Genomic DNA, 12405 nt, shown 5'->3' on the forward strand with positions numbered 1-12405 from the left:
TGTTACTCTGTCCTGTGGATTCTGATCACTTTTGTCCTTTGAGACTCTCAGCTCCATCACCTCACCTGGAGTAGTTCACCAGGCTCCACCTGGGTTCCTCTCCCTGTGCTGCAGCTTGGAAATTCCTTCAAGGCTGTAAGCAAAGTGAAGTTACAGCTACCACCTCTTTAGTTTCTGGTCTTTCAGGGATCATTATCTTTTGTTGTCTGATGTCCAGTGTCCGAAAAACCATGTTTTATGTATAGTTTGATTCTTTTTTTGTTTTTAAAGTTGTTTCAGGTGGAGAGGTAAATCTCACTGTTTCTCTACCTTGGGTGGAAGTGGAAGTCTGAGGGACTTGAGTTTCAGGGGAAGGAGATAATAGAGAAGCCCGAGAGAAAGTGAGGATGATACCGGCCAGCAGTATCCATCTCTACTATGGATGCTTGTCGAAACGTGAGAAAGACATACATAGAGACAACCAGGTCCTGTGGGGAGATAGGGACAGAATGGCGACTCTCTCTAGTGGAGAACTTCCAGTCTCCATTTCCAACCAGATTTTTATTGAGAATCCAGACTTAGTTTGTGGATTCACAGTCTGGCAGAAAAGATCAAAAGAAGTAGGTGACTTACAAAGGTGCAGACAGAACCCCTGCTGTGATTCTGGGCAGAGATTGGAGTTTTAACATTTGAAAGGAGTAACAGGGCTCAAAGGGCAGTTTTGGTTTCCTGTCTATGCCTTTAAATTCTAATCTAATAACATCCTCCAGCAAAAAGATCTCACAGGATCTTGCATATTCTATGTCCCAGGTCTGATTACCCCGGGGGTCCACTGTCTCTGGTCCGGGCTGCACTGCCCCTGTTATTTCCGCAGGCCTGAGTTAACAGAGAAGACAAAGGCAGCCAGGAGACTCGGATTACTCACTTCTAAGAACAAGGACTCAGGCTTTGACAAAGCCGAGGGGGCAGGGGTTGATGTCCATCACCCCTTCATTTCCACAGCCCGAGTCTCTTCCCTTAGGGCATTCCCACTTGATCGCGTCTGTCTTAGTTTCATTCTTTTTCCGGGAGAATTGTTACCCGTCATTGACTGCCGATCATGCAAAGGGAAGCCAGGCATTAGAACAGGCAGCGTTCATGCCAGGGAAATAAGTTTTGTCTCCTTAGTGGTTCCTGGTCCGGAGGTCTTTCGCTTAGCCTAAGTCACGGGGGGTTACAGCTTCCTGAGACCAGGCAGAGTGGTCCCCAACAAGAAGGATTAATGGGCTGAGGGGAGGAGGAGAGGATGGGATCTAGAGCACAAATGGGTCATACAGCTTCATATAGGATGAGGGACATGGTACATTGTGAGTGTCATTATTGTTTTACTGTTTATTGTGTAGGAGGAGTCATGCTCCTTCCTCTGACGTAACAAGGAAAGATGTGATTTTTGGCAATGTGGATACATGTGCTGCTGGAAGGTATGACATTGAGGGAGTTCTTGCCTGTGCAGGAAGTAGAAGCTGGAAGGATGGTGGAGCCCATGAGGTTTCTGTATAGGGACTTGAAAGAATAAGGTTGGGAGATGGAGCTGATCCTCCAGCTCCAGGACAACAGAGGGGCAATACGTTTTAAGACCATAAGTGTGTATGGCACCCATCTTCATTAGTTCTGTGAATGTGTGTTTTTCTTTCACCACATTCAATAGCCTGGGTGTAAGAGTAGAGAAATAGGATAGTTGTGTAGGTGTAGGATAGGTGAAGAGGTAGGAAAAAGGCAAAAGAAAGACTTCAGACAGCAGGCCAGAGTTCCACATCATTAATGTTAGAGTCAGGAAGGAATGTTATCAAATTCCCCCAATAGTCCTGCACTATTTCTTGGAAACTGCTGGCCTGCATGTCAGCCAACACCATCAGCTCAGTTATTTGCACAAACACAAGACTGAACAGTAATGGAGAAGATGGAATGACTGTAAATAAATGATTAAGACAATTCTGACACTGAAAATAAAAAGTAGCTCTTTTAGTGGATTGTGGTAAAACATTTTCCCTTGTCTAACAGGTCATCTTGTCCAGGATAAGAATGTTGTCATGGTTTTTAAAGTGTTCAGTTTATTACTGAGATGATAAATGACCAAAAAAAAAAAAAAGCCTTGGTGGAGGGGTGTGGTAACGGCTGTGAACTTGGCAGCCTCCCCTCCATTAATCCCCTTTCTAGTCTATATTTCTGATCTGATTATATGCTTTTTGTGATTGAAGTATGTGAGCATTTTCTAAAAGCCAGACTCAATTTTAATTAGAAATGTCACATAAGATGAGAAGGAGGTGTATGTAGCAATACCCAGCAAAGGGTTGGAGGGAAAATTGTTGTCTAATAGTATTTCAGTAATTTCTCCTTGATCATGGCCTGTATTTATTTGTTTTTTCCTTGCTCATTGATATTTTAAGCATATATATTTTTCTGCTTATAGAAACAGTACCAGTGTAATATTGAGAGACATTACTCATTTAGGGTAGAAATTAGGAAGTAGGCATAGTCTAGGCTCTGTTTCTCTATAAGTCTCTCAGCTGTGCCCTCCTTTGTATGTTAGGTTTTATCTGTGGCTTTTATCTCATTTGAGGTTGGATTGCATGATGCTGCTGCAGGAAAAGATGGTTGCTTCTGTGTACATCTCCAGCTTAAAAGAAAATTTATTTCCTCAAAACCCTTCTCAAGAGACTACTTGCATCTTTTCATTTGCAGAGTACGGGTGGAATCTGGATTGGCTGCATGTATACGTGAGAAACTTTGAGCAACCTCTTCATAGTCCCAAATTGGGTCACATGCCCACTCCACATTCAGTCACTTGGGTTTATCACTTGATCAGCCAGAACCACCCTGAGCTGACAGTTCAGAAGTTGCAGTGCTGTTTTCAGCTGGCAGGGACATGAAACCAATGTGGGCTAGGCAACCTCCCGTCCACAGCTTACAGCGGCTGCAGGATGACCCCTGGTGTTTCCTCTTGGCTCTGAATCTAAGAGTTGCCCTTATCACTGGCCTGGGAATGAGTTGTCATTTAGGAAAATTGAGCAAATTGACATTTTAAAATTCCTTTTCATTTGTGAATAATATTCAAGTGGCTTAGCACCAAGTGTCTGGAAATTCTTGGATTGGGCTGTCTGGGTCAAACTGCTGTTCTTGAGTAGTTGGTGGGGCTGCCCAGAGAACATGAGTGAGAGTGGGAAAGGAAGAGAGGAGGAGGGTAGGAAGGAGAGGGGGTATGTTGTGAGCACGCTGTGCATGACTTGGTCCTTAATGTTCAGCTCACACCCATCCTAAGCCGTCCCGAATGTGATAGCCAATGAAGATCAGAAAAGAGTTAGTGTGATGTGTAACTAGACTGTAGTAAGTTCAAAATTAAAGGGGAGACCGTTAGCCCTAGTCCCCAGAGTCAAAGTTCCCAGGTTCACACAGGATGCCTGTCCCATTCATTGTTCCCGGAGAGGCTGAAGGGAGCACGGCCCAAGGCATTCCTTCTCTGCTGCATATGGGCAGCAATCCACAGGCCCAGCCATCACATTGGTTGTGTATTTCTGCTTAAGTGGCAGCCCTGCGGAGGAAGGCGTTCCCCGACATTCTCCCAGGAAGAGCAAATTAAGGGCAATAAGACAAATGTTTAGCAGGCATTTGGTTGGGGTGGCCCTCCCCTGCAATTATGACAACAGTAGTAGTTTCACCTTTTTTAGTCAAAATGAATGTAGCCTGTGGATTCTGGACAGGTGGTGCATACCAGGCATGTAGCACAAGGGGCAAGGGTGCTGGGATCTTCTGCAATTTGACTGCAGTGGCAAAAGATCATGCTAAGAGGCCAATTAGAGTGCCCTTTAGTGCTGGCTTTTGTCTATTGTAGTCATACACAGAGGTCTAAGCTCAGATTCCAAGAGGATCAATGGGAACTACTTTAGCTCGCCAGACAGTCCTCTCTTTTTGATAAGAAGTATCATATCCAGCCTGGAGGAACTTGCCGGCCAACCCCCATTAATGTCTCCCCAACCTTCCCTGGTTCACTGTCTAGAGCAGCTCTGAACAGTAGTGGATATTGGCCCTTTTTCAGCTATGATATCAGGGCATCAGGCCGTAGCTTTCCAGGAGATATGGTCAGTGGAATGTCCTATGTAGCAGTTCCCAAGCGTTCGTAGTAAGACAACTCCAGGCTGGCACTGGCGAAATTTATTTTCCTAACTACATTGGCAATAATCTTTCCCCACCTGTGTGTGGTGGGAGATTGCAAATGGGCATGCAGCTGTGGTTTTCAAATACCATGCTTAGGACTCCCAGTCAAGATGGCAGCATAGGTAAACATGGCTTGCCTCTTGCACAGCCACATGAAAATTAAAACTAAAATATAGAACAGCCATCACTCAGAATCATCAAAAATCCAGTTGAATGGAAGACTGCCAACTGTAGAATTAAAGAAACCACATCTATCCAGACTGGTAGGAGGGGCAGAGACGTGGAACAGACTGGTCCACATTCATATGTGGTGGATAAAAATTCAGGAAGAATATCTTGGGAGCAAGGAGTCCCAAACCTATACCAGGCCCCTCCAGCCCAGGGTTCCAGTGCCAGGAAGATGAGTCCCCATGACTTGTGGCTGAAAACACCAATAGGGATTGAGTCAGTGAACAAAACCTCCGGAGTCCCAAGCAGTTCTTTTCAAAGATCCCACATATGTACTTACTCAACTCACTCCCTCTGATCTCCACCACTAGGGTAGTAGCTTGAAAGGCATGAGCAGCATACAGGGAGGAACTGAAATGTCTGGCATCAAGGCAAGAGCTGGGGGACAGCTTTCTCCTAGACAGAATGATGGGAAGAGGACACTGCCTCTTTTCTGAACCCTATGCCCAGAGAGCCACAGAGTAGCAGGTGGGTACCACAGCTGAGACTTCATCAACCTGGCTAACACTGTTTGCCCTGCCCTGGAGATCACCTGAGACCATCCCACCCAACATCTTATGGGTCCACCCAAGATGTTAACTGTGACTTTTCCATATGGATGGCTAGTCTTGGCTCCTGCTTAACAACTTCCTAAATTCTCTAAAACAAACAACAGCCAGCCTCAGTGAATCCCCAGTCCCCATACCTCTTGCTAAGTGTCCCAAGGCATGGCAGTAGTAGCAGCCAATGTAGATTCAGAACTTGGCTTCCCCATTGAATCTCCAAGCCAAGAACAGTTGATAGCCATCTCAGATTGCTTTGTAGCTCATATGGGAGGAATGGGCAGAACTTAGGTGGGGTCTGACCTTGGCTTGCACCACCTGGGAAACAAAGCCTGAACACCCAGTAGAGAGCTACAGACCACGTCAGAGCACCACCACCCTGCTCCTGTATGGCTGACCCTCCACAGAGGGCAGAGGTTAATGGTTAGTGGTCACAGCCAGTCCTTGCAACTGACTGGCCTGGGTAAATGCCTTCCATTCACCTGCCAAGAGAAATCAAGGCTCAACTACAAGAGGAAGGTGTACTCAGCCCACACAGAAGGCGTACTTCAAGCACCCAGCTTGGGTAATAGGGGAGGCTGTGCCACTGGACCCTATAGGATGCCTGTTACATTAGGCCATGCTGCCAAGACAGGGACTCATAGCAACTCTACCTAACGCAAAGAAACACACACAGGGAGGCTGCCCAAATGAAGAGACAAAAACATGGTCCAAATGAAGGAACAGAACAAAACTCCAGAAAAAGAACTAAACCAAATGTAGATAAACAATCTGTCAGATGCAGAGTTCAAAACACTGGTTATGAGGATGCTCAAGGAACTTAGGACCTCAACAGCACAAAAAAGATCCAGTCAGAAATGAAGGATACACTAATTGAAATAGAGAAAAAATTATAGGGAATCAACAGTAGAATGGATGAAGTTGAGAATCAGATCAATGATTGGGAAAATAAGGAAGCAAAAAACAACCAATCAGAATAGGAAGAAATAAAAAGAACCAAGAAAAATAAGGACAGTGTCAAACATGCCAACATTCACATCATAGGGGTAGAAGAGAAAGAGCAAGAAATTTGAAATCTATTTGAAAAAAGAATGAAAGAAAACTTCCCTAACTTGGTGAAGGAAATAGACATGCAAGTTCAGGAAACACACAGAGTCCCAAGCAAGATGGACACAAAGAAGCTCACTCCAAGACACATCATAATTAAAATGCCAAAGGTTAAAGATAAAAAGAGTCTTACAAGCAGCAAGAGAAAAGCAGTTAGTTACCTATAGGGGAGTTTCCATAAGACTGTCAGCTGATTCTCAAAAGAGACTTTGTGGGTTTGAAGGGACTAGCAAGACATATTCAAAGTCAAAAAGCAGAGACCTACAGCCAAGGTTGCTCTACCCAGTAAAGCTATCATTTAGAATTAAAGGGCAGATAAAGAGCTTCCCAGCTAAGAAAAAGCTAAAGGAGTCCATCACCACTAAACTGTTATTATATGAAATATTAAAGGGACTTGTTTAACATAGAGAAGATCAAAACTGTGAACAACAAAATCACAATCAATACTATCAACAACTGAATCTTAACAAACTAAGAAGAACAGAGACAGAACTGTGGATACACAGAGTGTTTTGATGGAGGGGTTTATTGGGGGATGGGTGAAGAGGTGAGGGGGATTAAGAAGTACAAATAGGGAGTTACAGAATAGTCATGAGGATGTAAAGTGCCATATAGGAAATGGAGCATCCAAAGAACTTACACACATGACCCATGGACAATGGTGTGGGTGTTGCCTGAGAGAGTGGGTGGTGCTGCGTGTAGGGAGGCAGAGGGGGAAAATTGGGAGAACTGTAATATCACAATAAAATATAATTTAAAAAAATACCATGCTTTTTGGGGAGTGGGGTTATACCTTCTTTTGCTGGTGAGGACATCTCTTTGGGGTGCACTGCAGTAGGAGCTGTAGTAGTGTTGTAATATATTGGCCCTAGAACAGCATGTAACTCATTGCCCGAGGGACCTGTGGAGAAAGCACTGTCCTGTTGTACATATGCGTGCCATTTCTGCAAGTGGAGGCTTGGGTAACAGCTGAAGTGGGTCTTATACATAATCCTTCTGCCTACCCTTTTTGGGATGGATATTCTTACTGTAACTGACTGCTCTATGAAGCTTTATCTGATGATCTCTGCCCCCTGATATACTTGGTACCAAAAGCTAAAGGCCATTTGCTCCTTTTGCTGTTTGTGCCAGCCCATGCCTTTGGGGTTACTGAAACATCCGACTCAGTTGGCAAGCTGCATGTGAGATTCCCAACAGCTTTAGTCTGTTTGACCAGCTCTTGGTTTCATTAATCTTTTGTATTTTTCTTTTTTAAGACTATTTTGTTTATTTCTACTCTCATCTTTATTTTTTCCTTCCTTTTACTCACTTTGGGCTTAGTTTGTTGTTCTTTTTCTAGTTTCTTTGTAGGTAAGGTTAGATTATTCATTTGAGACTTTTCCTGTTTCTTGAGTTAGGCCTATATTGTTATGAATTTTTTTCTTAGGACTGCTTTGGCTGTGTTTTATAGATTTTGGGTTTTGTGTTCTCATTTTCATCTGTTTCAAGGTATCTTTTGATTTTTTCTTGATCTCATTGTTAACCCATTCATTATTTAGTAGCATGTTATTTAGCTTTCATGTGTTTGTTGTTTTTCAGTTTTCTTATAATTGATTTCTAGTTTTAGACTCATGCTTAGAGACAATGCTTGATATGATTTTAGTCTTCTAAAATATATTGAGACTTGTTTTGTGGCCTAACATATGGTCTGTTCTGGAAAATGTTTCATGTGCACTTGAATGGTATGTATATTCTGCTGCTTTGAAGTGAAATGCTCTAAAAATGTCAATTAAATTCATCTGTTTAATGTGTAATTTAAGAGCACTGTTTTCTTGTTTATTTTCTCTCTAGAAAATCTACCCATTGATAGCAATGGGGTGTTAAAGTACCTCACTATGATTGTATTACCATCTATCATAATTTGCTTTATATATTTAGGTACATTTATGTTGGGTACAAAGGTGTTTATAAGGCTTATATCCTCTTGTTGGACTGATCTCTTTATCATTGTGAAATGTCTTTTTTCTCTTATTATAGCCTTTGTTTTAAAGTCTGTTTTGTCTGACATAAGTATTGGTACTACAGCTTTTTTTTCTTCATTCTAATGGCATGAAGTAATAAAACTTTCAATTGAAGATATCTGCATGTAAGTGTAAAATGTGGCCTATCACCTGTTTTGGTATAGCCCAAGAAGTAAGAATGGTGTATAAAGATGAACATTTGCAATAGAAAGGGAACATTAACTTTAATATATTCCCCCCATTCTTCTTGTTATTAGATCTGTATTTAAAAATTGTATTCAGTTATTATTATATTTTGAATTTCATAAGTAAAAGTTTTGTGGAAGAACATGAGAGTTAAAACAATACAGATTCTGAGAAGATCATTGCAAATTCCTGTATTTGGGGAGTATTTTTACCTTGTATGGGATCATTTTAATCTTGTGTAGTATTTTGCAGTGTTTTTGGCACAGATGGTGAACCTGGGCCTTATTTTAGTGGTTTGTAGTAGGTTATATTAGCTATGGAGGAGAGTAATTTTTGGTTTTGCTTTGTTGTTACTGTTTATTTGTCTTTTCCCCCCTTGCAGTTTAACTCATTGCATAATACATGATTCAGTGTCCTGGGTTAGGTACTAAGAAGCTTATGCAACAATTTCTAGTGTGTGTAGGTATGTGGGATTTGTCCCACAGCTCATGTACACTGGGTTCCCCCTTTTTCTCTTTGCTTTTTAGTTTTGGAAGTTTTTGTGGACATAGCCTCAAGCTCAGAGATTCTTTCTTCAGCTGAGCCCTTCAAAGGCATTCTTCATTTCTTTTACAGTGTTTTTGATCTCTGACATTTCTCTTAGTTTTTTAGTTTCTATTTTAAAGACTTTATTATGAGAAGTTTTGTGTTTCTGACAAAATTGAGAGAAGTGTTTTCTGTGAGTTTCAGTCTCTGATAACCGGAATTGTGTCTGGACTGGCCCTTGTGGTTCTCGTGATTACAGGGCACACTGAGCAATAACCATCTGGAAACTTTGAAAAAAAAAAAAAAGGACAAGATTTGTCACTCAGAGGTCCCAGCGGGTATACTGCACACTTGGGGCTACACTGTGAGGTTGTAGGTAGAGAAAGAGAGGGACTGTGGACCTGGGGTTCTATTTTTGGGGGGTCAAGTGTGGGGGCTTGTGGTTTCACAGGTTTACTTTTTATTGGTGAATTTAAAACAGGAGTGAGAATTTAAAACATGGGAAGAGAAAAAGAAGTGGCCCAAAGAGTTATCTAACTCAAAGGCCCTTGAAACAAAGGCTCCTGGTGAGGAAGGGAACTGCCTGGCTCTTTATTTAGTTGTATGGCTTGGCAATATGTGTGTGTGTGTGTGTGTGTGTGTGTGTGTGTGTGTGTGTGTTTACATTTTATTTTCATTTATTTATTTTAAAGATTTATTTACTTTTAAAGAGAGGGGAAGTAAAGGAGAAAGAGAGGAAGAGAAATATCAATGTGTGGTTACCTCTCATGCACCCCCTCCTGGGGACCTGGCCCACAGCCAAGGCCACAAGCCCTGACTAGGAATTGAACTGGTGACCCTTTGGTTTGCAGGCTGGCATTCAGTCCAGTGAGCCACATAGCCAGGGCTGTTCTTTTTATCCTTTTCTTTCTTTTTCCTTTTTTTTTTTTTTTTAAATACTATCTTTGAAGTAGATGCCTCTTTGAAATGGATGCCTGGGCAATTGAAGTCAGGCACTTTCATGACAAAAAAGAAAAAGTAATTGGCAGTGTTTATACTACAGAAGGATTACAGATATTTTCCATATGCTCCCTGCCACAATAAATGTATACCTCTTCCATTATTATTGTCATTTTTTTTCCAAGGATGAACCTACATTGATGCGTCATAATCACCCGAAGTCTATTGTTTACTGTAGAGTTTACTCTTGGTTGTATATTCTGTGGGTTTGGACAAATGATAGTGATATCTGTCCATCATTAGAATATCATACAGAGTATTTCCCCTGCTCTAAAAATTCTCTCTGCTCTGTGTAGCATTTCTTTTTTATTCTTTCTTGGAATTTCCCTCTCTCTTCTTATGTTGCCCATCTGTTTTTGCATGTTGTCTGATTTTTCCATTAAAGCCCGTAGCATATTAATCGTCATTGTTTTAAATTCCTGATCTGATTATTCCAACATCCTTTCTATAACTGAGTCTATTTCTAATATTTGTTTTGTGTTTTCATACTATGGTTTTTGTTTTGTTTTTGCCCTTTGGTGTGTTCTGTAATTTTTTGTTGAAAACTACACATGATGTGCTGGGTAAAAGGAACTACTATAAATAGGCTTCTAGTGGTGTGGTGGTAAGGTGTGGGGGAGGTGAAACTTTTTATAGTCCTGTGATTAAAGCCTCAGTCCTTTAGTGAGCTGTGTTCCTGGGCTGTGACCTTCAAATGTGCATCTTAGACCTCCCCCTACCCCTGAAGTTGGACAGAATGGTTAGAATAGGCTGGAGTTGGGTATGTCCCTTATCCCAGTTTGTTTAGGCTTTGATAAAACCTCAGTGGGTTAGCCTCTGGTAAAATACTTTCTCTTGAGGTCAGGCATTGTTAAGAAGAACAGGATGCTCAGGTACATTTTGGAATGATACCTTTTCACTTCTAATGGAAGCACAGGGAGATTTTTCTCCAGTATTTACTATGGGAAACTGATCAAATTCCTGGAGGTAAATTTCATAAAAGTGTGGGGATCCCTCTATGACTATTCTTTTACATTATGGCCTTGTAACATTAATAAGCTTTGGTTTTTGAAACAATGTCATCCCCAGTAGTTACATTAAAATTTAAACTGAAGCAGAGATTTATGTGGTTGAATATAAGGAGATTTATTGTAGTTATGGTTTCTGCTTTTGTGTTTTTCTCTTCAGTACTTGGACCATGAGACTGTCTCAGCCACATTCATCGACAGTAGTGGACAGTTTGCTTCATCCCAGGTGATAGGAGGTAGCCGGAGCCCCTACTGTGGCTATGAGCACCAGACTCTGTCCAGCCAGGAGCACATGGAGGAGGACTCCTTGCTGGCTGCCTTACAGTGGCAAGTGCCTGATGTGGGCCCTGTTCCCTTTTTGAAGAGCAGTGACCCGTCTTCCAGCTACTTTGTCATCTTGAACTCTGCAGCCTTCTTCAAGGTGGGAAGCCAGCTAGAAGTGCTGGTTCACATACAGGATTTTCAAAGAAAGCCCAAGAAGTATGGTGGAGACTACCTGCAGGCCAGAATTCACTCCCCTGAGTTGCAGGCAGGGGCTGCAGGTAGAGTGGTAGACTACCAGAATGGGTTTTACAAGGTCTTTTTTACTTTGCTCTGGCCTGGCAAAGTTAAAGTGTCCATATCTCTGGTCCACCCCAGTGAAGGGATCAGAGTTCTTCAGCACTTACAGGAAGAAAAACCAGACAGGGTCTATTTCAAGAGTGTCTTTCGTTCAGGAAGAATTTCTGAAACTACTGAGTGCAACCTGTGTCTTCCTACGAGTCTTCCCCTATGTAACTTTACAGATCTCTACACTGGAGAACCCTGGTTCTGCTTCAAACCAAAGAAGCTCCCTTGTAGCAGCAGAATTAACCATTTCAAAGGTGGATACCTGAAGGGCCTCCTCACAACTGCAGAGAATGCTTTCTTTCAGAGGTGCGTGCTCCTGGTTCTTGCGGGTAATTTAAGCATTCCCTTTCACTGCCTTTGTCCTATTTAGGAGACATTTTCATAGTTAGGAGACTTTCTTGTTTTTGTTTTGTGCTACTTATAGCTCTCTGAACTTGAACCAATTCAGGAAAAGTGGTGAATAAGAAAATACAGATTTACGTTTTGTGACTAGTTGTTTAAAAGTGAAGCTTCGTGCTTATTTCAGTTCAAATTAAAGACCTTTCCCCTTGAATTGTCACTTTTTTACCCTCATTACCTGTTTTATTTCAGAACTGTGTAGTACATCTCATCGATAGCTGTATAAGCAAGATCATTTATTCACAGAACAGATAAAAAACCATCTAAGAACAGGGCTGATAAGTTGTAGTCAGTGTTTTAGCTTCATGTCTAATAAACTGAAATAATTTTAAGTAATGTAGTTGTTAAAAAGTCACATATACGTTTATTGAGGGAAAACGATGAAGAATGTAGCAATATTGCAGGCTTAATTTCATGATAAGCATGGGAAGCCAGGAATACCACAGCAAACTATATATTTTAAGTTAATAGTTTTCTATTCTTGAACATAAATATAAAACTTTGTCAGCATAATGATCAATATATTTATTAATGTGTACAGTGGAATGCATGGAAATCAGTATGAATTAAAATTTTTGTTTTCAACATTCCATATAGTTCTACATTAAAATAATATTCCTAATATATAAAAAG

General features: G+C 41.4%; 1 protein-coding gene across 6 annotated transcripts in view; it reads left to right on the forward strand.

Moving 5' to 3' along the window:
• NXPE3 (neurexophilin and PC-esterase domain family member 3) overlaps positions 1 to 12405 on the forward strand; it is a 38913-nt gene that overhangs the window by 9364 nt on the left and 17144 nt on the right. For 5 of the 6 annotated variants that reach the window (XM_045851569.1, XM_045851571.1, XM_045851570.1 and 2 more), the window contains one exon: positions 10925 to 11679. In XM_045851569.1, coding sequence (XP_045707525.1) covers positions 10925 to 11679 — 755 coding nt within the window. Of the gene's footprint in view, positions 1 to 1390; positions 1440 to 10924; positions 11680 to 12405 lie in introns of those variants that run through there. The other variant, XM_045851572.1, reaches the window with a different exon arrangement.

Source organism: Phyllostomus hastatus, unplaced genomic scaffold (assembly GCF_019186645.2).
Source record: "Phyllostomus hastatus isolate PE091 unplaced genomic scaffold, TTU_PhHast_1.1 phas_contig_86, whole genome shotgun sequence".
In the NCBI taxonomy this organism is placed as follows: domain Eukaryota; kingdom Metazoa; phylum Chordata; class Mammalia; order Chiroptera; family Phyllostomidae; genus Phyllostomus; species Phyllostomus hastatus.